Source organism: Exophiala spinifera, assembly GCF_000836115.1.
Source record: "Exophiala spinifera strain CBS 89968 unplaced genomic scaffold supercont1.5, whole genome shotgun sequence".
NCBI lineage: Eukaryota > Fungi > Ascomycota > Eurotiomycetes > Chaetothyriales > Herpotrichiellaceae > Exophiala > Exophiala spinifera.
The window spans coordinates 3,584,947-3,609,645 of NW_015622517.1; the positions used below are offsets into that span (position 1 = coordinate 3,584,947).

General features: G+C 51.9%; 10 protein-coding genes across 10 annotated transcripts; 5 read left to right on the forward strand and 5 right to left on the reverse strand.

Moving 5' to 3' along the window:
* Positions 1-652: 652 nt before the first annotated feature.
* On the reverse strand, positions 653-3,145 carry PV08_07865 (uncharacterized protein; the record flags this gene model as incomplete). The annotated part of the gene is made up of 1 exon (XM_016382192.1): positions 653-3,145. One exon carries the CDS (start codon positions 3,143-3,145, stop codon positions 653-655), a length of 2,493 nt encoding a protein of 830 aa, XP_016235294.1.
* Positions 3,146-5,517: 2,372 nt separating this feature from the next.
* Positions 5,518-7,428, forward strand: PV08_07866 (uncharacterized protein; the record flags this gene model as incomplete). Its single annotated transcript, XM_016382193.1, has 4 exons — positions 5,518-6,487; positions 6,547-6,862; positions 6,918-7,008; positions 7,075-7,428. 4 exons carry the CDS (start codon positions 5,518-5,520, stop codon positions 7,426-7,428), a joined length of 1,731 nt encoding a protein of 576 aa, XP_016235295.1.
* A 2,615-nt stretch (positions 7,429-10,043) lies between these two features.
* PV08_07867 (uncharacterized protein) lies at positions 10,044-10,463 on the forward strand (the record flags this gene model as incomplete). Its single annotated transcript, XM_016382194.1, has 1 exon — positions 10,044-10,463. One exon carries the CDS (start codon positions 10,044-10,046, stop codon positions 10,461-10,463), a length of 420 nt encoding a protein of 139 aa, XP_016235296.1.
* A 3,038-nt stretch (positions 10,464-13,501) lies between these two features.
* PV08_07868 (uncharacterized protein) lies at positions 13,502-15,909 on the reverse strand (the record flags this gene model as incomplete). The annotated part of the gene is made up of 4 exons (XM_016382195.1): positions 13,502-15,515; positions 15,572-15,703; positions 15,757-15,777; positions 15,833-15,909. 4 exons carry the CDS (start codon positions 15,907-15,909, stop codon positions 13,502-13,504), a joined length of 2,244 nt encoding a protein of 747 aa, XP_016235297.1.
* A 757-nt stretch (positions 15,910-16,666) lies between these two features.
* Positions 16,667-17,172, reverse strand: PV08_07869 (V-type ATPase, C subunit; the record flags this gene model as incomplete). The annotated part of the gene is made up of 2 exons (XM_016382196.1): positions 16,667-16,995; positions 17,058-17,172. 2 exons carry the CDS (start codon positions 17,170-17,172, stop codon positions 16,667-16,669), a joined length of 444 nt encoding a protein of 147 aa, XP_016235298.1.
* An 825-nt stretch (positions 17,173-17,997) lies between these two features.
* Positions 17,998-18,219, forward strand: PV08_07870 (uncharacterized protein; the record flags this gene model as incomplete). Its single annotated transcript, XM_016382197.1, has 2 exons — positions 17,998-18,075; positions 18,133-18,219. 2 exons carry the CDS (start codon positions 17,998-18,000, stop codon positions 18,217-18,219), a joined length of 165 nt encoding a protein of 54 aa, XP_016235299.1.
* An 88-nt stretch (positions 18,220-18,307) lies between these two features.
* Positions 18,308-19,413, reverse strand: PV08_07871 (uncharacterized protein; the record flags this gene model as incomplete). Its single annotated transcript, XM_016382198.1, has 2 exons — positions 18,308-19,138; positions 19,186-19,413. The coding sequence occupies 2 exons, from the start codon at positions 19,411-19,413 to the stop codon at positions 18,308-18,310; spliced, it is 1,059 nt and encodes a 352-aa protein (XP_016235300.1).
* Positions 19,414-19,832: 419 nt separating this feature from the next.
* PV08_07872 (uncharacterized protein) lies at positions 19,833-20,444 on the forward strand (the record flags this gene model as incomplete). The annotated part of the gene is made up of 2 exons (XM_016382199.1): positions 19,833-19,948; positions 20,000-20,444. The coding sequence occupies 2 exons, from the start codon at positions 19,833-19,835 to the stop codon at positions 20,442-20,444; spliced, it is 561 nt and encodes a 186-aa protein (XP_016235301.1).
* A 553-nt stretch (positions 20,445-20,997) lies between these two features.
* Positions 20,998-22,122, forward strand: PV08_07873 (uncharacterized protein; the record flags this gene model as incomplete). The annotated part of the gene is made up of 1 exon (XM_016382200.1): positions 20,998-22,122. The coding sequence occupies one exon, from the start codon at positions 20,998-21,000 to the stop codon at positions 22,120-22,122; it is 1,125 nt and encodes a 374-aa protein (XP_016235302.1).
* A 678-nt stretch (positions 22,123-22,800) lies between these two features.
* PV08_07874 (uncharacterized protein) lies at positions 22,801-24,507 on the reverse strand (the record flags this gene model as incomplete). The annotated part of the gene is made up of 1 exon (XM_016382201.1): positions 22,801-24,507. One exon carries the CDS (start codon positions 24,505-24,507, stop codon positions 22,801-22,803), a length of 1,707 nt encoding a protein of 568 aa, XP_016235303.1.
* Between the last annotated feature and the right edge of the window lie 192 nt (positions 24,508-24,699).

Genomic DNA, 24,699 nt, shown 5'->3' on the forward strand with positions numbered 1-24,699 from the left:
CTCTGGTTATATGAGTGGGTGAGTTCGCAGTCTAGCAGAGTCAGAGAGAGTCCGTCTTCGGCCTCGGCCAGAGTGGAGGACGAGGATAAGTCTTTACCCAGTAACACCGACGCTTCCCTCAGACAGAGGCCCGTTCGTTACCCCGGAATTGCTGCGCTCGGTTCCGGTGGTGGGTGTGTAGCAAACAGCATGCGAGGACGTTTCCGATGTGGAGGCGGCGGAATCACCGTTTCGGATCCTGAACCTCGCAATGCCTCGCAGCACCTCGGATCGTCCCCCTTTCAACACCCCGACTGGATCAAGCCCAAGACGTCTCACACGAACTCGTTCAGCCTCCAATCGATTTGCAGGACGAGGCATCCCGACAATACCCGCCAGACGCGGACTTTCTCCTCTACTGCTGTCCCCGGACTGGGGGACTTGCTCCATGTTGTCGTGATGTGTTATGTTATCGAAATAGACATGTTGTCGTGTTGATAATGGTACTGATATCATCAGCCTTAAACTTTACATGTATCAAATGTACATCCTTTTCCTGCCATGATCCAATGTCTATCGTGACAATCTGGGTATCTATGTAAGTGAAGGGGTCGGATGATTGTGACCAAAACAAAAAGCACCCCCAGCGCCATGCTTAAATCTCAGAAAGGCCTCAAAGACTTCCCTCATCAGTGCTCATTTCGCTCGATGTCTCGTCTTCTTCAACAGCCGGTTCGGGCTCTTGCTCGACGTTGGACTTGGCAGACCAACTGGCACCGACAGTCGCAGCCAAGCTTCCGCTCATGGTCCCGCCTGAGGGATGGATAATAAAATCATGATTTGCCCGTGCACCCGCGCCGGGGTTGCCCAGTCTTGTTCGGGACGCTTCCAACCTCCCCATGGAAGAACTGGCGTCTGATCCTTCATCGACTATCAAGTGCTCGTTCGACTCCGAGGACCATCGCCACATCAAGCCTCCAGGTCCGGGAGAGAAGTCGTCGTCAGGAGCATCACTGTCGGAATCATCGTCGTAGAAGTGGCCTTTCTCAGCACTCGACGAGGAACTGGTGTGGAAGACGTAGCTTGGCGGTGGGAGACGAGATGGTTGAAGAGTCAACTGGGTGCACTTCTCCAAGCGGTAGGAATATTCGGCCTGGCCATGAATACCTCGTCTTGCTTTTCCTTTTCCCTTTTCCTTCCGACCGCCATCCCTGAATCTGGTCCTTGCAATCTTGACGTCGAGGGCAAAATTGTCTTCTGGTCTAACACCACCGATCCCAGATGCTTCGAACTCAAGAGGTTGTGTCTCGTCCTCTCCACTCGCCTCGATAGGCTTGAATACCATCTCTACGTCCGGGCATTCCGTAGGCCAAGCTCGCAATGCTGGGTCAGCTCGAGCGGTGTAATAGCAGGCGTTAATATCCCGAATGATTGAGTCTCCTGGTTGATGCGCTTTAGCTAATCCCAGGACTTCACGGCTGTCTTCGGGGTCAAGAGACCGGAGATTAACAGGCGAACGATCTCCGCTCAGGTCCGTGCAATAGTATGGATTGCTGAAAAAGGTCATGAGGCCCTCGCGAGATTCATCCTTGGACTTAAGGCTTGACCGACTGAGCGCTTGCGCAAGATCGCTATCGTCCGGTGAAAACTCTCCATTGGAGCTCGATGAGTCGAGATAAGAATGGCCAGCCTTCAAGGGATTCCTCTTGCCCTTGAACACGATTGGCTTGTAGTCGAAGGCCGACGATATTGATTTGGATGAAGTTTGGTTCAAAGCAAGGTTGGAAGAAGTACCAACGGAAGTGACAAGCTTAGAACCCACAGTACTTAACTTGCGTTGTTTCTTGTCATCTGACAAAGACATCGAAGGTTCGTTCACAGTACTCGTGTTGCTTCCCCTCACGCTGTGACGGCCACCTTCATCGGTCATGTCTTCAGAGCCACGGGGTTCTGCCGAGGCCGGACTTACTTGTGTATCGGGCCAGACTGGGGCCATTGCATCCCCTTTCCAACGGATTCTATGTCCGTCTTTCGATAGTTCAAACATGGTACTTCGCTGCTTAATGGCCTTACGAACAAAAGCCGGTGTGACGTTGAGAGTATGAAGTTGAGCCATACTGGATAGCAAGTTCAAGTAAAGCCATGGCTGTTCTTGTCCTGGGCTTGAACCAAACTGAGGCGATGCGAGACCCAAATGGCGGAGATATTTGATGTTATCTTCAGCCACTTGAGCTCGATGGATGTCGAGATCTAGAGGCCGGGTGGGGCGCTGGTTCGGAGAACCTGGGCGATCGGTCGACGCAGGTGAATCAGAGGCTGAAACCCCTGATTTGCCATTCTGGCCTTGTGTTCGAGTTTGTGGCAGCTCTAGTTCCGCCGAATCGAAGTTGATCTTGGACTCTGGTGGCAGCACCCGTGCTTCACGTGATCCTTCCACCTTGTTTTCGCGATTTTGCCGACGGTTCTCTGCGCGATCCGCCTTTGCCGCAGCACGAGATATCTTCTGCTGTTGGACAGGGAGGCTATGCTCACCGGGTTTTGCGCGGTTGCCGGTGAACAATTGTTCCAGTCTCTGAACGACAAGATTCATTCTAGCACTCTCGCTCACGGACATGGTGTCTTGAGGGAAGAGCGAGTCGGGAATGTCGTGCAGATAATTCTTGATATCCTTGGCTTTCTTCCTCTTGGATAGAGGTTCGCTGAGAGCCGCCGCGCCGGTGGACGAGTTAAGGCCCGAGCCTGAGATGGATGCATAACCTGAATCGGTGTTGGTTTGATCTGGTCTCTGGCCAGTCGGCAGACTCTTTTCTGTGCTAGGCAATGACTTTTCCATCGGCAGCGACGAGCCGGGTTGAGACGTTGAGTCCCCATCATTGAGACCATGTGCAAATGTTTTGAGAATTTGTTCGAGTTCTCTTTTCCTCTCTGCAGGTAAGCCATGCATGCGAACTTCGATGATCCGGTCAGGACCCTGTGACGACTTCGGACTCGATCGGGACTGCCAGGTTTTCAGGATGTTCTTCAATCTTTTGTTTTCAACTGTCAAGTCGTCGATGACTCCACGAAGCTCGTCTCTTTCACTTTCATCTTGTCCTTGTTGACCAAAGGCAGCCTCGCCTTGTGACTGCAGGGGGCCAGGTGCATGGTAGCTCCGCTGCTGAGCCATGTAAAAGGGGGATTCATCTGGTGCGAGTCAGTAAAAGCAGTTGAGGATATGGTTTCTATCTTAGATCGACCTTCATGCTTGCCATTCTTATTCTGTGTTGAGACTACATTTTCATTGACCCTGTCAAACCAGCGGGCAGCGCTTTGATCGCTACTTGAATCTTTGCTTCCGACAACGGGAAGCTTCGAGGAATCAGTCTTGGGCGCTGATTCCGCACTACCAGAGCCATCTGAGTCGTGGGCAAGCTTCACCTTTTTGCTTTTTGGGAGGGATATGGACTCGGATGCATGTGCGCGACGAGGATTGGGGCTGCTGATAGACAAGAAGGAGCGCTTAGGTGACGGCGCAGACGGTTTCGCATCGAAGGGCATACTGCGTCATCTCTCAAAACGGCGGGGTGCTATTGCAAGCAATGGTTCGGCGAGGGAATCGTTCTCGATATAGGTTGCGGACTCTGGGGGTACGCTGTTGAGAGGCGTTGACTACTGGGAGAAGTTGTTGGACTGCGGGATCACGCCGAAGGTCGTCTCCTGCAGTCCCGAAGTGTGAGCTATGGGTATTTTGGCCGTGATTTGTTGTAAAAGGAGTGTCGAGGGGGAGCTGTCGTAGAAGTAGTAGTCTTGATGACAAGGGTGCGGCTGTGGCGAGAGTGCTTGGACAGCAAATCGCCGTGAAGGGCAGCCAGAGGCACCATCTTGGTACGAGTGGGCATCATGAGCGAACTGGAAATAGTGAGGGCGTGCTGTGCGTGTGGTGCGATGGGTTCGCTGTTGCTGGAAAAACGGCCTCTCGATCGAGCTGCACACACCAGATCTAGGAAAATCGACGGGCAAGCCTCCCACGTGACGTCGGGGCTCCATCTCGAATCCCTGCGCCATCGACCGCAATCTGGACCTTGGGCCAGAATCGAAGACCCTGAGCACGACACACATCGACGATGCTCCGCTGCGTCTCATTATTGGTCCGGCCTGCCATGATTGCGAGTCAGTGCATCGGTGCTGTGTACCACCATCGGCCAGAAACATCTGTACTCACAAGACCCTTACGGCACCGCCATAGGCGAATTCGGCCCCCTTGCGCTCCGCCTTTGGAGTGCAATATGAGTACCAACAGTTCCAGAACGTCAAAATTCAAATCACAGCCACTCCTATAATCGCGCATGGGTGTCAAATATCAAGGGAATATAACTTGCATCCATACGAATTCCTCCTCCTCATTCCTTAGTACCACGCCAAGGGCGACCAGGTCAGCACACGCACAATGTCCTCGTGTCTCGCCAGCAGGCAATCGGCGATGATTCGCAGCAGCCAGCTTGCCATGCTTTTTCCTCACGCAAGTGTTTTGATCGTCAGGAACATAATCGGCTGATCATAGGCTCTCGTTGGACCCTGTGAGTTTGTTGTGTAAGGCCTCGAAGCATCTTTACGAGACCCGCGGGTGTCTTTTCCGCGAGGCTTCGAGGTGACGCACTTCGCTATGACGTTGACAGGTGCTTTCTGGCCGGGGAGCCTCCAGCATGAAGCGTCCGCAATAACGTAGAATCTCTCCCCTGGCCAAAATCAGAGTTTTGTGGCGCGCGAAGATCGGAAGGGTGACGAAGTAACGAGTTGGGGCGCACCTACAAGTACCTAGGCACGAAGACGGTCACGCCCGTTACGTCACGTGCTCAACGTCATAGGACTAAATTTCATCGCTGTTTGCGGCGGGGTGCGGAGTAAAGGATATCCGACGCCGATAATCACGTGATACTCATTCGTCTTCGTCCACGTCCTCGTCCTCTTTCTGCTCCAAGCCATGGCTCGTACGGAGTACTGCGCAAACTATAACTTGGGCTAGTTCTCTATCATACTTCTACGGCTGCTAGTCCTTGACATGGATAAGCATTATGGGCAGAGATCGGCCTCCAACTCTGCCCTGCGCCACCAAGCTTGTCCTAGTCAAGACTCGAGCCTCAATCAAGCTTATCTCTTTGATATGGGGCCAATCCAGGTCAGGACAAATCCAGAAACCAGATTGGCTGTTTTCCAGCCAAGTTTTCAGCTCGCTGTAACACCACTCAGCCATGTTGCTTTAGCATTTTAACCCCGTGAAGGTGGAAAACCCTTGCTATCAAACTCCAAAGATTGTGCCTTAGCATAATCAACCTTGTCATCGATTGCCCTCTTTCAGCATTGGGCTTGGGATACTTTTGCCGTAAACAGTTGCCACCTGGACTACTCCGTTTGGAGGCACAAATTTGCTATTTTTTCTGTTGCCTCCTTCCTGTTCCTTATAACAAGCGCTTTTTCCAAGGTTGTCTGGCTCGTTTGCGGGCGCAATTCTCTACTCGGAGAACCCCTCTTTGCGCCTTTAGGGAGACATTCAACAACACAATGTCTGTTGCAAACGCAGGCGTGGCCGCAGCGGCTACAAATCCTCTGGCAGAAGACGCTACTCGGGATCCTGAACTAGCCGGGCCTGAGCAGTCGGAGGAAGAGCGTCCCGTCGCTCCCGATCAATTTGACCCGAGATATGAGACGTCGAAATGGGAGAGATGGGCCTATTACTGCTATTACATTGGAAACAACGGACTGACTCTCTTCAACTTTGCGCCCACATCATTCCAGGATCTCCTTTACGAAGCCGCGGGTGATGTAGGCAGACTACAGTTTCTGGGCGCCTTTCGCACCATCAATTCGATTGTTCTCCTGGCAAATGGCATTTCATTCGCGATCCAAGTCGTCTTGTTCCTGCTTTTGGGCAGCATGGCGGATTACGGACGGTGGCGACCGTGGATCTTGATCTTCTGGTCCATCGTCGCATTCGCGCTGGGCTTCGGCTGGCTCGGAGTGCATACCCAGGACAAGTGGCCCATCGCGACTGGACTGTACATGGTCGGACTGATTGCATATCAAATGACCATCACCTTCTGGACTGCGGCTTTCCCAGGCCTCGCTCGCAACCAGCCCATAATGCGCCAAAAGGCCGAGCAGTATGAAAAGGGCGAGATCACTCGGGAAGACTATGACTTTGCAGACATGATGGAGCGCAACAAAGTCTACAACGTCGCCTTCATCATGCAGAGTGCCGGCGAGATTGTCATTCTGGCCATTCTCGTGGGTATTCTTTTCGCTTTGGATGTCGACGCTAGCGCCGCGAACAACCTGTGGGGTCTCTCGGTTTTGATAGCATACGCCACTGGTGTCTGGATCTGTCTTGCCATTCCCTGGTTTATCCTCGAGAAAAGGCGCCCAGGCCAGCAACTCCCACCAGGCATGAATGTCATAAGCGTCGGGTTCTGGAACATCTGGCGGGCACTTGTCCAGATTTGGGAATTGAAGCAAAGTTTGATCTATCTTATCGGTGAGGAAAATCAAGCCCACAAGCCCACAAGCCCACGCCGGACTGACATTCTCGTACAGGGTACTTCCTACTAGGCGACAGCTTGAACACAACCGTGACGGTTATCGCCACGCTCCAATATTCCGTGGTCAGCTATAACACCTTGACTCTGACGTACATGCTCATGGTCGGTATCGCGACCCAGCTGGTGGGAATCTGGGGCTACTGGAGGATCCAGAAACACTTCGGGCTCAGCACGAAGACCATGTTCGATCTTGTCATGCTCGGAATTATCCTGTTGGATCTTTGGGGGATGATTGGCATTTGGACCAACAAGATAGGCTATCACCACAAATGGGAGTTCTGGCTGTACCAGGCGGTATATGGTCTGGTCGTGTAAGTCATGGACGACACGTCGATGCGGCGGTTGCAGAGTGCTAATTCTTTCAAGGTGCCAATGGTATTCCTACAGCCAGACCATGATCAGCGAAGTGACGCCACGAGGCAAAGAGTTCTTGTTCTTCAGCTTGTACTCTATCATGGTACGTTTTGCTAGCCCACCCTAACATCCAGGGCATGTGGGCGAAGTGGTTCTGACGAGTTCACAGGGCAAAACATCCGCGTTTATCGGTCCGATCGTCAGCAGCGCCATTATCGATGCTAGTCCGAATGGAAACAACAGTCTACCGTTCTATTTTCTATTTGGGCTGAGCGTGCTGAGTTTCTTACTGTTGTATTTCTTCGTCGATCTCAAGAAGAGCAGGAAGGAACAGGAAGTGTTCTTGGCGAAAGAAAAAGCGGCCAAGGAACGACGTGCCAGTCTTGTACTTTTCAATCAGGGTCGACCGGTCGACAACGCGCCCGGTGGCAAAGACGCGCAAGACGATGGGGACAAGATGGACGTGTCTGACGAAGTCTTGAGTTCAAAAAAGAGTTTAGAGAAGGAAATGGTCAAATCTTGATGAAGAAATGATTGACTTGGTGCTTTGGATAGGAGCGATGTCGCGGGACAATCCGGGTTTGACGTGCGAGTTCCCGTGATGTTTATGCCATCATTTCAAGCAGGCTTGGGTTGAAGCAAAGTTGTACAGAAATTGTGAGAATATATTGCTCCGATATCAGCCGTAGGTTGTCGACTGTGCACCATACTTGTGATGTGTACATAACTGAAGCCTCGGGCTCGGTCGGGAGTGTCCACTTCCACTAGGATCCTAGCGTGAGGTTATCTCGGGAATATTGCTCACACTCAGCCTTGCTTGTCATCTTGTTCCAAGGAGGGAGTAGTCGTAGATGCCGTGTTTTGTTGACCATGTCGTACTGCGGTCGGCACACCAGCTGGACCGTGGCCACGCCGCAATGGTTCACGGATGAGGGCGGCTCTCTCCCCGCTCTCGAGTACAGTGTGTCCGTAGCTTGCTTGACAGTTGACTGGAAGTCGGATACAATACGAGTAGAGAGGGTCTGTGGGAACTGATCTGATGCGCATTTGATGGAAACCTCGGTCGGAGTTCACACCGGGATTCTGGGGGATCTTGAGTTCCTGAGCCTACTGGAGGTGCCTCGCGGAAGAAAAGTACTGTGTGCCACCACGTATGGGTCTAGTGTTCCATCCATAATATCTCGATTCTGGGGGAAATCCCCCTCTCCTTCGCACTTGTTTGCGACGTACCGTACAAGGACTTTCTGGTGACAAAGGGCTCCAGGTACCTACCTCGGACTCTGTGATAGAAATCCGCCACTACGCTTCCCGCAATATCCGCCAACCGAGAAACAAGAACAGCAATCCGTTAGTTGGGCCGAGGAAGATGGCTTGATGTAGAAGGAGGAGCTTGAGCCTCAGTCTCGTACTGTACTCGTGACGAACACGGCACCAATCAATCGTTCGAAGCAGCAACAGCAACAAGGTTCAAGGGTTCGAGGTGAGGTTCAGGGTTCAATGGTTGGTGAGGGACGGCTGGATGTCCTTGTGACCGCCAAGTACGTTCTTCGTACGAGCTCGTATTCGCTCGCCGATTCCGCATTTGAGGCATATTCGAGCAGGTCCTCGTCCTCGGGTCGAGTAAAGGGACAGTACTCGGAACCTACGGAGTGTTGCAGTTAAGTAAGTTTACTAGGGAGGGTAGATACCGAGGTACATAGTCACGACTGGTCAGCGCATGGGGTTCGGTGTGTCGTGAGAGCAGACAGGTGTTTCACCAACACAAATTCCAAGTCCGTATCCAAGGGTGACAGGCAAAAAGGAGGATTGCAGGTTGCATTAGGTGACGCCGTCGTCGTTGGGCGTGTCTTGAGGGGGTTAAAAGGTCCAAGCCAAGTACGAGGACAGAGGGCGTGATAAGCGGGAGATAAGGGCGTACGGGGTTTTGTTAACGCCTGTCGCGGGGGGCTTAGTCAACGCCTCACTAGGTCAGTTAACTAAGTTAGTAGCGCAGGCAGCACCTATTGCAACTTTGCAAGGGAGTTACAGTTATTAGTCGGGGCGTCTAATGTCCGTCCAGGCAGCGATCCTCAGGAACCTTATTACTTGACTGCGGGTGCCTCGGGGGCTCATCGGCGCCTCGTCGGTGCCTAGGACGGGGGCATCGAGGGCTCCTTTGGCTGAGGATACACGCCCAGGTACCTGGGCCGTCGGCGAGACAGACTTGTCCGGTCCGTCTTCTACTACGAGCGTAAGGCCGTGTCAAAGGGCTGGGCTGCTGCAGCCAACGGCACATTTCTTCCGATCCGACCAAACACTTCTCTCCGTCTCCATCAGCACATCGCGCCATCGACGCTCGTGCCCTGGGCGTGAGTCAAAAGGCCATGCTGATTTGATGGCATTTGCTCTCCGATGTGGCATTTTCATGGAGCGTACGAAGGACTCGGTACGCCCTAGGATCCGAATGACTCTTGGTTTGCGCAGCAATGAACTGATTATTCGCCCTTCCTCCGTGCTCCGGACGGCGTTTACTCACGGTCCTCGCTGTCCTTCTCGTACTTACGGCACGGCTGACCGATCACAAACTCTATTAGATTGTGACTCAGGCATCAACTAATCCCAAACCCCGTCACGAAATCATATATACAAACTCATCAGCGATTGACGCTTCGTTCCTGTCACTCCTCTCAATCCTCCCTCTACCAGGGCGAGTACACAACGCCTTTTCTCACGTTAGCGATAGCAATAGCAGCAGCAACAGCAGCAACAACAACAACAACAACACATTCGAACACCGACCACCACCAGTACGACCACGTTTAGCCACCTCGTACGAAGATTCCCTGCTCCTACGTTTTGCCATTCCCGTGACGACCAGAAAACCAGAGAACCAGAAAAGTTCAGGCGGAGTTTGACGACGAGTCCCATCTTCTCTCACATGTCAAAAGGACACGGGCGAGACATACACGCGTAACAACTACCACAATACTCCATCGTCCCCGTCACCTTGACACCGACTTTTTACTTTTTTCCGGCTCCACCAACGAAATCTTCCCGCTTCGGATAGACATATCTACTCCTGGTCCATCCTCAAATCATCTTCACCCCCCCTCCTCACACCAATCGACCAAATTCCCAAACAAGAAACAATCAGCAATCATGCCGCTCTCCATCATGCAAGAGCTGAGCAGACCGCCCTCACGTGACCTGGCCACTGCATCGCCTGAACGGAGGTTATCACGCGAAATCACATACCAGCTTGCCGACACCGCCCGAAGAAAGTCGGGGGAGCGAGTGGTGCGGGAGGACCTGAGGCTCAAACTCAGCCACGACCACATCCTCGAACTATTACTACAAGACATTGCCCGAACAGAGCGAGAACTGCAAACCTCGCCGACAGAGGACAAGTACCTATCGGAGGAGGAGAGGACGTCATCGTCGAGACAGGAGCGAAGACGGCAGCCCTCGTCGGAACCTCGATTCGACGACTATGGGTTCCCACTAGAGGACGAAGACGTCGAGGAGGACCTAGGTGGATTGACGTTGATGCGGACCGAGTCCAGGAGGCCGAGTGGGTGAATGGAAGGGAGTTGCATTCAAACATGACACTTCACATGCGCACCACTTTTACGACCTTTTCTTTGACGACGGCGACGACGACGAATTTGTTTGATATATCTCCACGACCTTGTTGGTTCTGGAGCTTTGTTTCGATTGATATACCCCCCTTTACTTCTCGACCACCTAACCAGCGTTTGTACTGGTCGAGTTCGATGATTTGGTTTTTTGGGAAAGGAGACCCTGAGCGAGCCGATGCTGTTTTCTCTCGATTTGACAGACGACAAAACTACGGCGATATTTTACAGCTCCTATGAATTTCTGCGAGGCTCCTCGACAACACTGCGATGAGCTAAGGCTCCCGAGGAGGAGGTTGAAATGGGACCACCAACGCGGTTGCCTATCGAACAAGTCTGACAGCCCCAAAGGACAACATCGAGAAGAACCAGGCTATTGGATGAGCATCGGGCTCTACACCTGTTGTTTTTCTTCACGTTGTTTCTCGACGGTCATGTCCGTCCGTGTTCGATAGATGGCACAACGCTTGTGTGAAGTCCACCAAGGAGTGAAACATACAACGGTAGCATATATATGAGATGTATATCGCTACGATGGTCTGGAAACTGCACTTCTCTGTCCAGACAAGATAAATTAAAATCTAAAATCAAATGAAAAAAAAATTCTATACATGTCAAGATTCTTGTTCGTCTTTACTCAGTGTCTGCGTACGGTTGAAATGGTGGGTGGTCTTGCCTTGGTGGCCTACAGCACTTGCGATGCCTTGTCTACTGTATGTGCGGTTCTGTTTCACACTTTGCCATCACCTACTCCTGCTGTACCTGGCCGCCGCGCCACGCCACGCCACGGGACAATCCCAGGGCCGACCGAATGGTTTCAGCCCAAGGAAGGGAATGGAACCCGATGAGTCAACAAGAAGAACCAACAAACCCCCCCCCCTCCTTTCCTTTGCCTTCTTAGGGTGACCCAGTTGGGAAAATTAATCGCGCGGCCCGGTCCACACACGCACACGTTGCGTCCCAACACGGTGGTTTGGGATCCAGTTTAATTTTTTTTTTTTTCCTTTTTGTCCCCCCCCCCCTCCCGAAAGACAAGCTTTCTCTTTTTAGCCTTATAGGGGGGTCTGTCTACGTAGATTTGTCAGAACCAGTTAGGTAAGAGTACTACAACCGTGGGTAGCGAGTGGGCTTGAATGACTAATTATGTGTTGCAGTACGTATCTACGACGATACAATACTCGACAAAAACTGAACGGCCACGAGAGCCAGGGAAATGGGTTGTTATTGACGATGGATAATGGCACTTGTACATACCGTACAGGACAGCCCATATGTTCGAGGCTGGCCGTCGAGATGTCAATAAGAGGGTACGAGTACCTCTCATGAAAGTGGCAATCCGAGCAGACAAATGAACGAATTTGCTGGGTACCTACTTCAGCGTCACGTACGACGGTGGCGTTTCTGTGCAAACTACTCTGTACATACATCCTCAAAGGTATTGTAGGTACCATTTGACCAACTAGTTCGAACCTGAGCAACGAGCACCAACAACCACGAGTCCGAGTCCGGGTCCGAGTCTGAGCTAGCTCTACCTATCCCTACCCACTTGTCCGATAGTAGTTAGTGAGAACGACATCGACCGTCGAAATCCGCCACGCGCCACGTGGGCGGAACGTCCATCGTCCAACTTTGAATTTTTTTGCTTCACTGTTTGGTGGTACCCTCGGGCCTCCAGACCGATTGCGACCTTGGTTACCTGTTCAGGCGAGTGACATACCATCGTTCGTATTCGTATACTCGTACGTACAAGGCAGTATACACTCGCACCTGTCACCACAGCCTGCCTAGGTATCCAGGAGCCGGTAGCTTAAGGTACTCCTCGTACGGAGCGCGGGCACAGTGAACAACACAACACACGGGGTGCTACTTTACCCAATCGTACGAATGTACAATTAAATTACAATTCACAAAAAAAGAAAAACAATCAATCAATCAATCAATCAACCAATCCACCATTCGACTCGTCGGAAAAACGTCCCCAGAAAGCCGACAAGAGCAAGAAAAGGTGGATTCTCACGACGGACCACATCGTCCACCTGACCCCTAGATTTCCAATCTTGGACGTTACCTTGCCTACCATAACCTTTAACCTGGGTAAATACTACCGTAGGTACCACCTAGGGACGTAGGTAGGTACTGTATGTATGTATGTACAGTACCCTAACCAATGTGCGGTAAGAAAATGCGCGTCAGCCTCAGTAAGAGAACAGAACCGTGGGCAACAACCGGTGTCACTTTTAAGCGCTTCCAGGTTGCTGTTGAATTGCTATTAAATAGAGGATTGGTTTTTGGCCAGGGTCTATGGGAATGACAAATACAGATCAAGGTAATAGATATATAAGTGGCTTGAATTTCGGTGAACTGGTGTTCGCCATCTCATGATCGTCGCTCATACCACTTCCGAACAATCTTTTCATCAGCGCGCAAAGAATATATATACTCAAATCCAGGTGGGCCATCCACATTTCATCGAAAATGCAACAAGGGTCACAGCCTATATGTATTTTTTTTCTCTATGCGTCAGAGGGTGCACTTTCGCAGCATGATAACATAGTAAGCGACAAAGGTCAAATACGACCATCTTCCGCTCTCAAGCGATATTGCTTCACTCGAGTTTCGATGGCCGCCAATAAAAATCACTATTATTGAATGTATCTTGGGCGGTTTCAGAAATAGCATATCCACGAAGAACCCGGGTCTTTTGGGACGTTCAACGTTCCGGCGTCGAGTGTGCGCAGAACGAAGAGAGGCCATGAAATACCATCATGTTCAAATCATGACATCGAAATCCCTTTGTCATTTGTCAAGTGTCACACCGACCATTGCAATTGCATCAATATAGATTGTGAAGTCGATTTTTCCATTCCACACCGAGGTCCTATGGAGATCTGTTGATGTATCTCAGAACCAAAAAGTTCGCTTGCTAACAGGTGGGTGCGGCACGGCTTTTGACAGCAGGTGCCGCGGCACGTGGACATTGGCCTAAAAGAGTGATAGCAAATCCTCATTTGTCTTCTTCGCAGAGGCGTTATCCAGTTGTTGTTTCGCTGGCGGTGGTTGAGACCCTGACAAATCCATCGACGCAAAGCCATTCATAATGTCGCTATTAGACATGCCTCCAAATCCCGCTGTATTTGACGTTGAAGATGATCCGTTGCCGAATACGCCAAGCAGATCGTCCATATTGTTCCCTGCAGGGGCTTGACCAGCAGGTGGAGAGTCAACCCGTTGAGGAGTCCCGGCAAGGCCTTCGAGGCCGGAGAGACCGTTTGCAGGCTTTTCAGATACCGAGGCCGGTGCGGCACCGTCGAAGTCAATATCAAGAAGATTCTCCACGTTGCTCTGTGCTTCGGGTAATTTGCCTTGCACAGCCGCAGCTGCAGCCGCGGCTGCAAGAGGGTTTTCTCTTGCATTCTGCATTTGCTCTTCAATCGCCGCCCGTTGTACTGCATCGGCGCCAAAGCGTCCCTGGCCAACAAATTGCTCGGGCGGTTTGTGGTATACGGAAGCCAGCGTTGACAATTCAGCAATTAATCTTTCAAGCAAGGCTGGAGGTAATGATTGGATGGTCGTCGTAATCGGCGGTTTTTCAGACAGGACAATATTTTTGGGCGCATTCGGGTCGCTTGTGTTTGAAAGAAGTCGCCAGTAAACGTAGGCACGATCTCGAATATCTGGGTTGTCCGACTCGGCCGTCGCTGCGTGAAGAACCTTTTGAACCAAGCCTTGGGCAGCCTGTGGTCGTTTCAGGAAAAGTTTCACCACCGCAGTCAAGATCTGCAGCTGCGTTTGCGCGAACTCTTCTGCGAAGCCGTCGACAAAGCCACCCAAAATGTCGCCAGCATTGCTTATCTTCTCAGCGTACTCCCCAACGATCCAGATGAGGGAGCCTCGGGCGTTGGGTTCGTCCAGTTCATCTACGCATTTGCATAGTGTGGGAATGATTCCTTCGTAGCCAGGATATTTCCTGAAGATATCCTTGATGACCACGATGACTTCTTGTACAACATAGTTGACCTTCGTGTTGATCAAGTCCAGAAGGGCGTTGACACATCGTTCGCTTGCGCTTTCAATCTTGATCGCAACTTGTCCAATGGCCTTGACCGCTCTTCGGACGAAATCCATGTCCACCTCTAGGGCGTACTCTTTGAGTTCGGCAAGTAGTTGGTCCACATTTGCCTCGTTCGCAATCCGCACCATGATCTCAAGCTTCTGGAATTTAACGTAGGTCGGGTCGTTGTATTTGCAGAAAAACACTCGGATTTCCTTGCTGAGAATATCGGGTTGTTTCTGAAGCAAGAGGTCAATGTTTCGCAGTGCCACGTATTGAACTTCTGGCGCCGAGGAGACGAGCGTTACCAGGGGTGGCGCCATCTTTTTGAGGTAGGACTTTTGCGTATCGGAAGGAAGTTGTCTCATGTGCATGAAGACGGCCTTGATGGCAGAGACAACGACGCTAGAATTGATATGCTGAAATTGAGGAGCCACTCTTTCACAGATGTGTTCTGCTTCTTTGACATCATGCGGCTTGTAATCTGCCAGAGTGCTGAGAATTGTGACCCGCCCCCATTCTGTACATTCATTCAGTGCCATAAGCAGCTTTTTCAAGGTGTTGGGCGTGATTTGAAGGGCGTTTGTCTCGGGGGCAGACTCGTTGATCTCTGCTAGCGCTTGGACCGAGTTAGCGACCACCATGGGATTCGGATCGCCAATCATTTCCTGCAGTCTTTCAAGGAAGCCATTCTCAAGACACATGGCGGGATTCAGGTCGAAAAGTTTCGCCACGCATATCGCAGCTGTCTTCCGCACATATGGAGACTCGTCGCTCAATGTTTTGCGAAGTGGCTCTTCCATGTAATCAATCATCTTATCCACTCTTATGCAGCCCATTGTGCGGATGGCGAGAGCACGGATTAAAGGATTGGGATCTTCGGAGTCCTGTACGAAAGTGTTGACGGCGAGGATGCAAAGGTCTGGGTGTGATTTGGCGTAGTTCCTAGTGATATGTTAGACCTTGTGTACGGCGCAGGGGTGCAAACACTGAAGACGTACATGAGGTATAAGTATACCAGCTTCTTCTGGTCCAGGTCTGCGGTAGCGATGTTCTTGAGAACGTCAGGAAAGAGCGCGGAGACATCTTTTCCCAATGTCATGGCCATGATGGTTTTCTGAATTGCTTCCTTGCTAGAACGGATGAATTAGATCGAGGTCGGTCAGCTTGGTGGCAATGCTCTCACCGTTCATAGGCATATTGTGATCTAAGGACCATAGTCAGCGACTCCGTCTCGCAAACACGCAACGGAAGAAACTTACACCAGGCCGGCCCTGAGTTCAAATGTCTCTCCCTTCCGCGGGGGCGCGAACGCATTTCTCATCCTGTTCAAAGCCATCTTGTCGCCAGGAGGGGTTCCTCGTCACAGTGTACGTGGCCGACTTAGTACTCCGTAGGAAATTGAAGGGCTATCGTTCCATGTCCAGAAGTATACATCAACTAGGCGAGGGCGACAGATACGATTCCCGAGCCTACTCAGGCCGCTTGAGGTCGAACAAGGATTCGCAGGATCACGTCGAAAACAATCAATGTTCTCGACTGCGGCGTCGAGTGATTGCAGTTGTGCCTATGTAGTTTTGGAATAAGTCGGCGCCGCCCTACGCTGTTCGAGGCCAGTCCAAACCCGTCCAGACACCTATGATGTTTCGGAAACAATCGGGCGAGTTGCCTCATTGATCCAGGGCTAATACAGGCACTTTGCTTGTTACTCCCTACAGAGACTTGACCTTGAGGTCCTCCATAAGCTGCAATTTAGTTCTGCCAGGAGATCAAAAGGTTTTCCCGTGCGCTTTTGCTCCCAACAATGCTTGCGAGCACCATGAGATATTGAGCCATCAATGTCACTTGCCCTGGTGCCTCAGAACATCTTGTGTTTGGTCCTTGCAAGATATCCTGCTACTGGAAGAATGTATTTCATACATGCCAGCCACCCAACTCGGGACCGATACTGTCCTATAGTTGCCTACCTATCCCGGCTGGACAGGCTCTCGACAAGGGCGCGAGCCCTATTCCGCGTGGGAATGAGGCCTCAAAAAGGAATGGGAATGCCACAGAGGATGCTTCAGTCCTCGAAATCAGACTCCAGCACACCAGCCTTAACATTGCGTGCCACCGGCTCCTCTTCCCAGCAGTAACATTGCCACAACCATGCCATACAGGCCAAGGACTTCAGCAAATATGAGTATGATCATCATGGCCACAAAAAGACGGGGCTGCTGAGCAGTCGCTCGAACACCAGCGTCTCCGCAGATGCCAATACTAAACCCTGAAGCGAGGCCGGACAATCCAACTGCAAGTCCCGCTCCGAGCTGCGTGAAACTTGTCGCCAGATGTGTCGGCTGGGTTGAGATGCCGTACGAGATGAGGATCGAGATGACCAAACCGTAAATGGCAACGATTCCAGCCATCAGAATAGGCATCAAGCCTGCCAGCACGGTCAGAAAGCTCAATGCGATGGCTGTCGGTGCTGCAGGGCCAAGCACCCACTTCTGACCATGTTGTCTGGTCTTAGAACACTCGCCGTCATGACCCCAATCCCAGCCTTCGCAGTTCCATACGATGCGCCAAAAGCTGTCAAAGCGATGGCTGAGGCGCAACCCATGGCGCCGAAGAAGGGCTTGACGCTCAAGGCATCAGTACGGGGACGTCACAATGCGAGACACGACCGCGTACTTACTGAGTAAACAGGGCTACACAGTTTTAGTCTAACTCGCTAAGTCTGTGTCGGACTAGGAGGACTTACCAGAGATCTGACGCCATGACCGAGATCACAGACGAAGAATACAACGGACGCTCACTTTACCTCCTGAAGGTATAACTAATTCCTTGCATCGCTGTCGTTATATGCAGGAAATGGCTGGAGCCTGCGTTCCTGGGCGAAGCAGGCTGCAGCGTTCTGCCAGGGCAAGTGAGGCCTCACTAGCCGGTGATGGGAGCCCCAATAACAATTTCTAGCTAGTCCGGAAGATACAGCAAGGGGAAGTCTGACCGTAAGTACCTAGAATCATTCAATTGTTTCTGGGCTCTGCATTGATGTGCATTGCTTTGACCATCGGTTGTGTACGAGTAGTTAGCATTGGCGTTGTACAACGGGCCCCTGCAGGCTAGGTAGGTAAGATATTTTCTCATAGTCGGTGACACCCCCTTTGCTTTGGAGTTGGATATTATCTCGCCACCATTGCCGGTATGATGACCGCCTTTGCTATTGATTTGGTTGAAAGTGAAATAATATTGAATAGCCGCAGACGCAGTAGATAGGAAAGTGGTCACCCTGGGACGCATCGCGTGCTTAGAGCAGCGAGAATTACTGAATACAGTTGAGGAGCTTTCTCCGGACAACGACTCTTATATCACCTCTTTCCATTGCTCACATGCGCTCCTCTTTCTTTTCATATTAGATCCAGCCAGCCCATACTTGGTGCTCAAAATGGCGCTACCCAATCTACGCCGGCTGTTCGTCGAAGCGCGCACGGAAGCCGAGGAAAATGAGTACTCTCGAAACGCGGTATGTTAATTGATTAAGGACTCTTGCTATTCCAAGTGTCACTGAGTATCTGGGTAGTTCTACAACCTTGTTTTGTTCATTTCCTCAGTAGCTGTCTTCAGCCTGGTGGCACAACGCATGAGCAACAACAAAAGCATCCGGTAATCAACAAATATTCTGCTGAGCATGATATATACAAGTCAAGGATGGTGGTACACGGATCTCCTCGAGTCAGCCGTGGTGTCCGGCGACGTCAGTCGGTCTCTTCGCCATCACTACTCAGGAAATCATAGTTCTTTGCGCCTCTTACCAGCCTTCTCGCAGGGCGCCCTTGATTCTGAGCCTCCTCACCGGCGCCCCAACGTTCGGCACCTTCCTGAACAGCCTCAATATCTGCCGCCAATTCTCGGGCCTCCTTTATCTGATTAGCCTTTTCGATAGAGTATCGACCGGTCATTCCGACATCTGCCAACATGTCCTTGAGGTGCTTTATCTTGGCCCTTGATGTCTCGTACGGTTTGAGCTCCTTGCCCCAGAGCTTGCGGATCCCACACTTGACGAGCCACCCTTGCAGCCGTTTTATCTCTGCCTGATCGGGATCAAGATCTGCGTCAGGTTTCGCTTTTGTGGCAGCAGGCTTCTTTTGCCTGCCTTTTGGCGCCTCTCTTTTCTTCTTTGGCTTGGGCTCTTCGTCGAGCAGCACCGACATTTCACTGTCTGAATCCGCATCTTTATTATCGGCCTCGTCAGGTGCCTCGGACGCAGAACGGTCTTCGGCAGAATCGCCGGCCTCGGATAGATTCTTTCTCGTCTTCATACTATTCGACTTTGACTTCGTCGTCTGACGTTTTGCCGGAGGATTTCGCTTTTTGGAGTTTGACTTTAGCTTGGGAGGATCTGAGTCGACCTCACTCAATGGCGAAGATTCATCTTCTGAGTTGTCCTCCTCTTCCACGATTTTCTGCTTCTTCCTAGACGTGGTTTGCCGTTCGACAGATCGACGCTTTTTTGTTGCGGGCTTGCGCTGTTTGCGCGCTTCATCTTCAGGTTGTGTTGGGGAGGTTTCATCGTCCGGAAGGGCGGTCTAGACACATTAGTTCTGGCTATGTAGGCTGTAAGAAGGCGACTAACCATCTGATCCTTGATGACCTCCTTGCTTCGCCTCGCCCATACTTCATGGTTTCGGAAGTAGTCCTTTTCAAGGCCGAGCCTCTGCTCTGAAGCCGTGCGGATATCATTCACGGAGAACTCGAGCCTGGCTTTATGAGCCTTCGTGACTTCCTGCCGGAGGCTCTTTTCGAGCTCGCGATCGGACGGCACCGAACCAGTCGAGGCTTCTGACAACTCCGAGTCAGACATGGCCCTCGTAAGCTAGGAATTGATGCAACTGTGGTGCGGGGACTCAGCAGCCTGTACTGCGACTCGCATATGGACGATCCACACGTGGAGGACGCGTCGTGGACCCTTTCACTTTGGGGCGTCCATCCTGGGACGATGCGACGGAGCGTTCTAGTACTTGCGCTCGTACAGTTTACCCGTAGTGAGTCGTCGCTTCACGGGCAGGATCGAGTCCCCGCAAACACCATAACAATCGGATTGTGTGAAAATAGTAACGTAAGCGAGCCTGCATCGGATTTATCGGTCTTTGACAAATTGCGGCCACTTGCAGTGTCCTGCCTGTTGCTGCTGGACTGTGCATCTGGTTCGTTTCTCCAGGACGTATCGTGGGGTTTCTGAAGTTTGGTGAAGAGATTCGGCTGTGCGGCGGAGGTGAGCCAATGTCTTTTCCGTTTCCGCCCCAGGTGTCTGGCTCCAGAGACGATGCTGCGACGAGACAGGATGCGCCACCCAAGCAGCATGCTCCAGGCGTTGTCCTGGACAAAGATGGAAAACCGTGGGTGCCTTGCAAGTCTCGCGCTAACGACTACAATACTGACGAGAATAGATGTCGAACCTGTACATCGTCTGCAGCATGGATGGCGATGATGAAGTCCTCGACTGGCAAAAACACCAAGCCAGTTGTTCCAGTCACCACCTCTGTGTCAGATTGCCCGCCGGATGTCGAGGAACTCGGTCGCTCTACATGGACCCTCCTTCACAGTATAGCAGCCACGTACCCTGAAAATGCTCCTCCAGAGACGCAATCGATCACGAAGCAATTCATATCCACGTTTTCCAAATTATATCCGTGCTGGGTCTGCGCCGACGATTTTCAAGCGTGGATGGCCAAACCAGGCAACGAACCAAGAGTCAAAGGGCAAGATGAACTCGGGCAATGGATGTGTCAAGCCCATAATGTTGTCAATGTTAAGCTGGGAAAGCCAGAATTTAATTGCAACTTGTGGAAGCAGCGGTGGAAAGACGGCTGGGACGATGGCAGATGTGATTGAACGAGACGTTTCGGACGTGTACAACTGTTGCAGAATGTACGATCAGGGGCACATATCGCTCATCATGTTCATCAGCGAGGGCGCACTTTCTCCTCTCATTCGGTGTGTATAATAGAACTTTTGTATAGAAGATGCCACAACTACTTGTAGACTTGTATGAAGACGAGTCAAGAACACAATACGGAGTTTTCCCGATGTCAGCCTCGGCGCGGTCGACGCTTTCGCCGCAAGGTTGACAAGGCTCTGGCATTCTCTGAATCCGCTTGTCATTTAACCTCATCCCTTTCCCTTTCCATCGAACTTGTCCTGAAGAACATGGCGAGCACGATCCCTACTTTTTGCCGATCATCCATCATCCTGTTGACCGTCCTTGGGGTGACTGAATGAGACTATAGCAGTGTCGAGAGAACAAGCTCAAGATGCAGCCTTGAAGTTCCCCCAAGCGAAACAGACCATCTGTACTCGCCGTCGTACAAGTGCTCTCCGCGACCGGGCAGCACCACAGCTTGTGTGAACGGCCAATGAATGATAAGATATAAGTCGCACCGCTAGGATGCTTTGGCGGAGAAGCACCATTCTATCGTTGACTCTGGGACTGATCACCTTGGTCTACCTGCTCATCGGGCTCTCGTCCAAACCGAAATATATATACGGTCAGAATGACCCTTTGTCCCTTTACAACCCCTCGATGTTCACGCCGGGCACGGCCAAGCCGGCAGGGCACAACTACTCCCGGGTGCTGGTCATGGGCCACCTCGAGACCGAAGACGTGAGCTGGGTGTCCCGCGACATCCCTGGGCTTCGCACCAAGTTCTACAGAGTCGACAGCAACAGCAGCAGGTCCGACTCGGGTCTGCCGGCCAACAAAGGCCACGAGGCGATGGTGTACCTGACGTACATCATCGACCACTACGACTCGCTCCCGGACGTGGTGCTCTTCTTCCACCCGCACAGGACGGCGTGGCACAACAACATCCTGCTGGACGTCGACTCGGCCAAGACGATCAAGCTGCTCAGCAGCGCGCACGTCGTGCGGCAGGGCTACTTCAACACGCGGTGCCACCTCGACCCGGGCTGTCCGGACTGGCTGCACGTCGACCGGCCCCGGTGGCGGCACGACCTCAAGCACAAGCCCGAGGAGCCCGCGCTGACCAGCGCACTCTTCCACGAGCTGCACGGCGCCGACGTGCGCGTGCCGGCCGCCATCTCGCAGCCGTGCTGCGCCCAGTTCGCCGTGTCGCGCGAGCGCATCCGCCAGCGCCCGCGCGCCGACTACCTCCGCTACCGCGCCTGGCTGCTCTCGACCGACCTCGACGACGACACCTCGGGCCGCCTGATGGAGTACTCGTGGCAGTACATCTTCACGGGGAACTTCGAATTCTGCCCGTCCCAGCACAAATGCTACTGCGACGGCTACGGCATCTGCTTCGACGGCGAGTCGGGCCTGCAGCACTGGCTCGCCGTGCTCAGAGAGCGCGAGCGCCTCGAGGAGAAACTGACCTCCCTGTGGGACTCGGGCGTCACGGCTGGCGAAAAGTACAAGGGCCTGGTCGCGAAAATCAAGCAAAAGACGCAGTTGCTCGATCGCCTGCGCGAGGACGCCCTGAGGAGGGGCTTTGATCCAGCTTTGCGCGCGGCAGAATGTGGTCGCGAATGGCACGAAGGAGACGGATTCTAACTACCTCCCTCCCTGCCTAAAGGCTTCTGCAATTTACGTTGGGTACCCTATATCGTTTTGAGATTTTTCTTTGTCTGGTTGGGGGGGTTTTTTTTGGTTCTTGCAAATGTCAAGTATCGCATTTTATGGCCTTTCTTCGTGAAGGCGATTGGGATCTGGCTACAGGACTGGAATTCATCGTACGTCGACTACCTGGATCATTTCGGATGTAGAATAATGAAAACTCCATGAGATAGGAGTGGAAAAATAAATTTGGAACATCATTACATCTTGGATAGACTTGCCAATAACGGTTCGAGGCTGTTCGAGGCTGTTCGAGACTGAGGTACCAGCGTGCCACATCCAGATATGACTGCAATAGATTTTGGGTCTGGGATTTGCAACTAACAGGCCTGCGGCCAAAGGATCGATCGCTACGAGGACCTGGATGCGCGGTAAGGCTGACATCGGGAAAAACTCCGTCGTCATATTCGTTCTCAGACCTAAAACCTGCAGTACTGCTGAATCGTTGCTAACGCCAGACTCCGTAGCTCAATATTCATACATGGTATCATTGCAAAAGCCCAAGACGTGCATCATCCCGATAACCCATGAAGGAGAACTGGATACCCTGTGCTTGAGGTCGCTTCCTCGGTTTGTTAACGACCCAGTCGAACTAGACCACATGGCACACAGCATTTAGTAGTTCATCACCATCTCTCCCGATCCAGCCTTGGGGTCGTTCGCACCATCAAAATTGCCAGGGCCGTAATCATCGAGACTCTTGTATCCAGGAGGGCCTCTACCGCCGCCACCGGAGTGGGGGCCCGCTGCGTTTCTTCCTCGATTCCCACTCCCTACGGCGGGTCCTCCACCACGTTGTCTCCCAGCAGAGTTGGAATCCTGCGCGGTGTGCTTGTTGCCAGGAGTATTTGGATTGTTGCGGTTATTGAAATTAGCCTTACTAATTGCATTGCGTTGGGCAAACCGGCTACCTCTGGCTGAACGCTTGTCCCCGGTCCAGGATCCTTCCTCTCGATCCGCGGCACTATTTCGGGTATAGCTGTACTGAGGCGTATAGTCGGAGTCGTCGTTGACATGCTTGCGCTTGTTGCCTCCATCGCTGTTCTCATACCTTCGTCCTTCTTTGCCACGTGCAAAGTCGTCTTCGATCTTCAGCATAACCTTGTCTCCCACGGTTGTCTCGAACATGAAGGCTTTCTCTGGAGCAACAGGCTCCCACTGTTGAATTTTTGCCGCATCGATTTGTCTTGATCCTTTGCGAATCGCCAGCACTACAAGTGGGATAGGGTCCTGCGTAACAATCTGGGTTTCTGATACTGGGGCAACTCGAGCCGCCCAAATGCGATCGTCATATTTTGTGAAACCAGTCACCTGCCACGTTACTTTTTTGCCCCGACCACCGACTTTCTTGACAAGGCTCTTCTTGGGGATGAAAGGGGCGATCAGAATGCTTGAGGCCAGGAGGCGAACCTCTCCAGAGTCGATGAGAGCTGCGGGCAATCCGGTGATAAGAGTGATCAAACGAGCAGAGTCCGTCTGATTGATGAGGTAACCGAAATATGAGAACTGCTCAGTGATTTTCAGGTGTTTCCGGACACTCCTGGTTGGATTTGGTCCACCGTTGGTCACGGAGTCGTTGTGACGATTGATAGCTTTTTGGACGACGCTGATTTCAGTCTCCGGGTTCAGGTTCGATTTCAATTCACAAACATGGACGACATCGGCGATGATAGGTTTCCGCGAAGGTGGTGGTTGATCGGCGGGATGGGAAAGCAGGGATTTGTTCAGTCGTTCAAAATACTCCCGGAATCCTTTCGCGTGCTTCGGGCGGTCCTCGTAGACCTTGATTTCTTCCGCGTTGATGTATGTGAAAACTAGTTCTCGGAGGAATTCCTGCTTGAAGCTCATTGTGCTCTCAAATCTTTGACCGGCAGGGCCGACCTCGGGCTTCAACACTACCATGTCGAAACGAAGGTTTTTGGCATCACAGATTCTATTGACCAGATCTGCGAAATTGGTTTCGTTTCTTCCTGTGAGCAGAATTGTGGCAACGTCCTTCGACTGTATGCTCAGCTCGACGAGTTGAACGACAGTCTCGTTCCACCAGCCTTCCCATGCTCTGGCTTCTTCTTTTTCAAGGCCCTCTCCTGTTGCTGCCAGAACGGATACATCATGCCACCATCCTCCGTATGCCAGGGTCTCGTAAGCTTGCAGCATTCCTATTGCAGGAGGTGCCCATATTTGTGGATTGGGGAGGGGACTAGAAAATAGAGTATTGTCGAAGTCGTAGACGTGAATGGCTTTAACTTGAGCAACGGGGGGAATATCGCGGCTCTTACAAGACCACCGCTTGAGGGCGTTGGTGGAGTATGTGGTTTTCATTTTGTGAGATTGATTGAAGAGTGGAAATGAGGGCGTGAATGAGTGTTGAGGTATTGGGAAGAAGAGCAGTAGCGCTCGTTGTCACCGACGGGAAGAGGACGATCGGTTTAACAGCCGCATTTGCCCGAGGAATATGATTGACAAGAGGAAACAGAGTAGAGGTTGAGGGAGGAAGAGAAGAGAAGTTCGGCT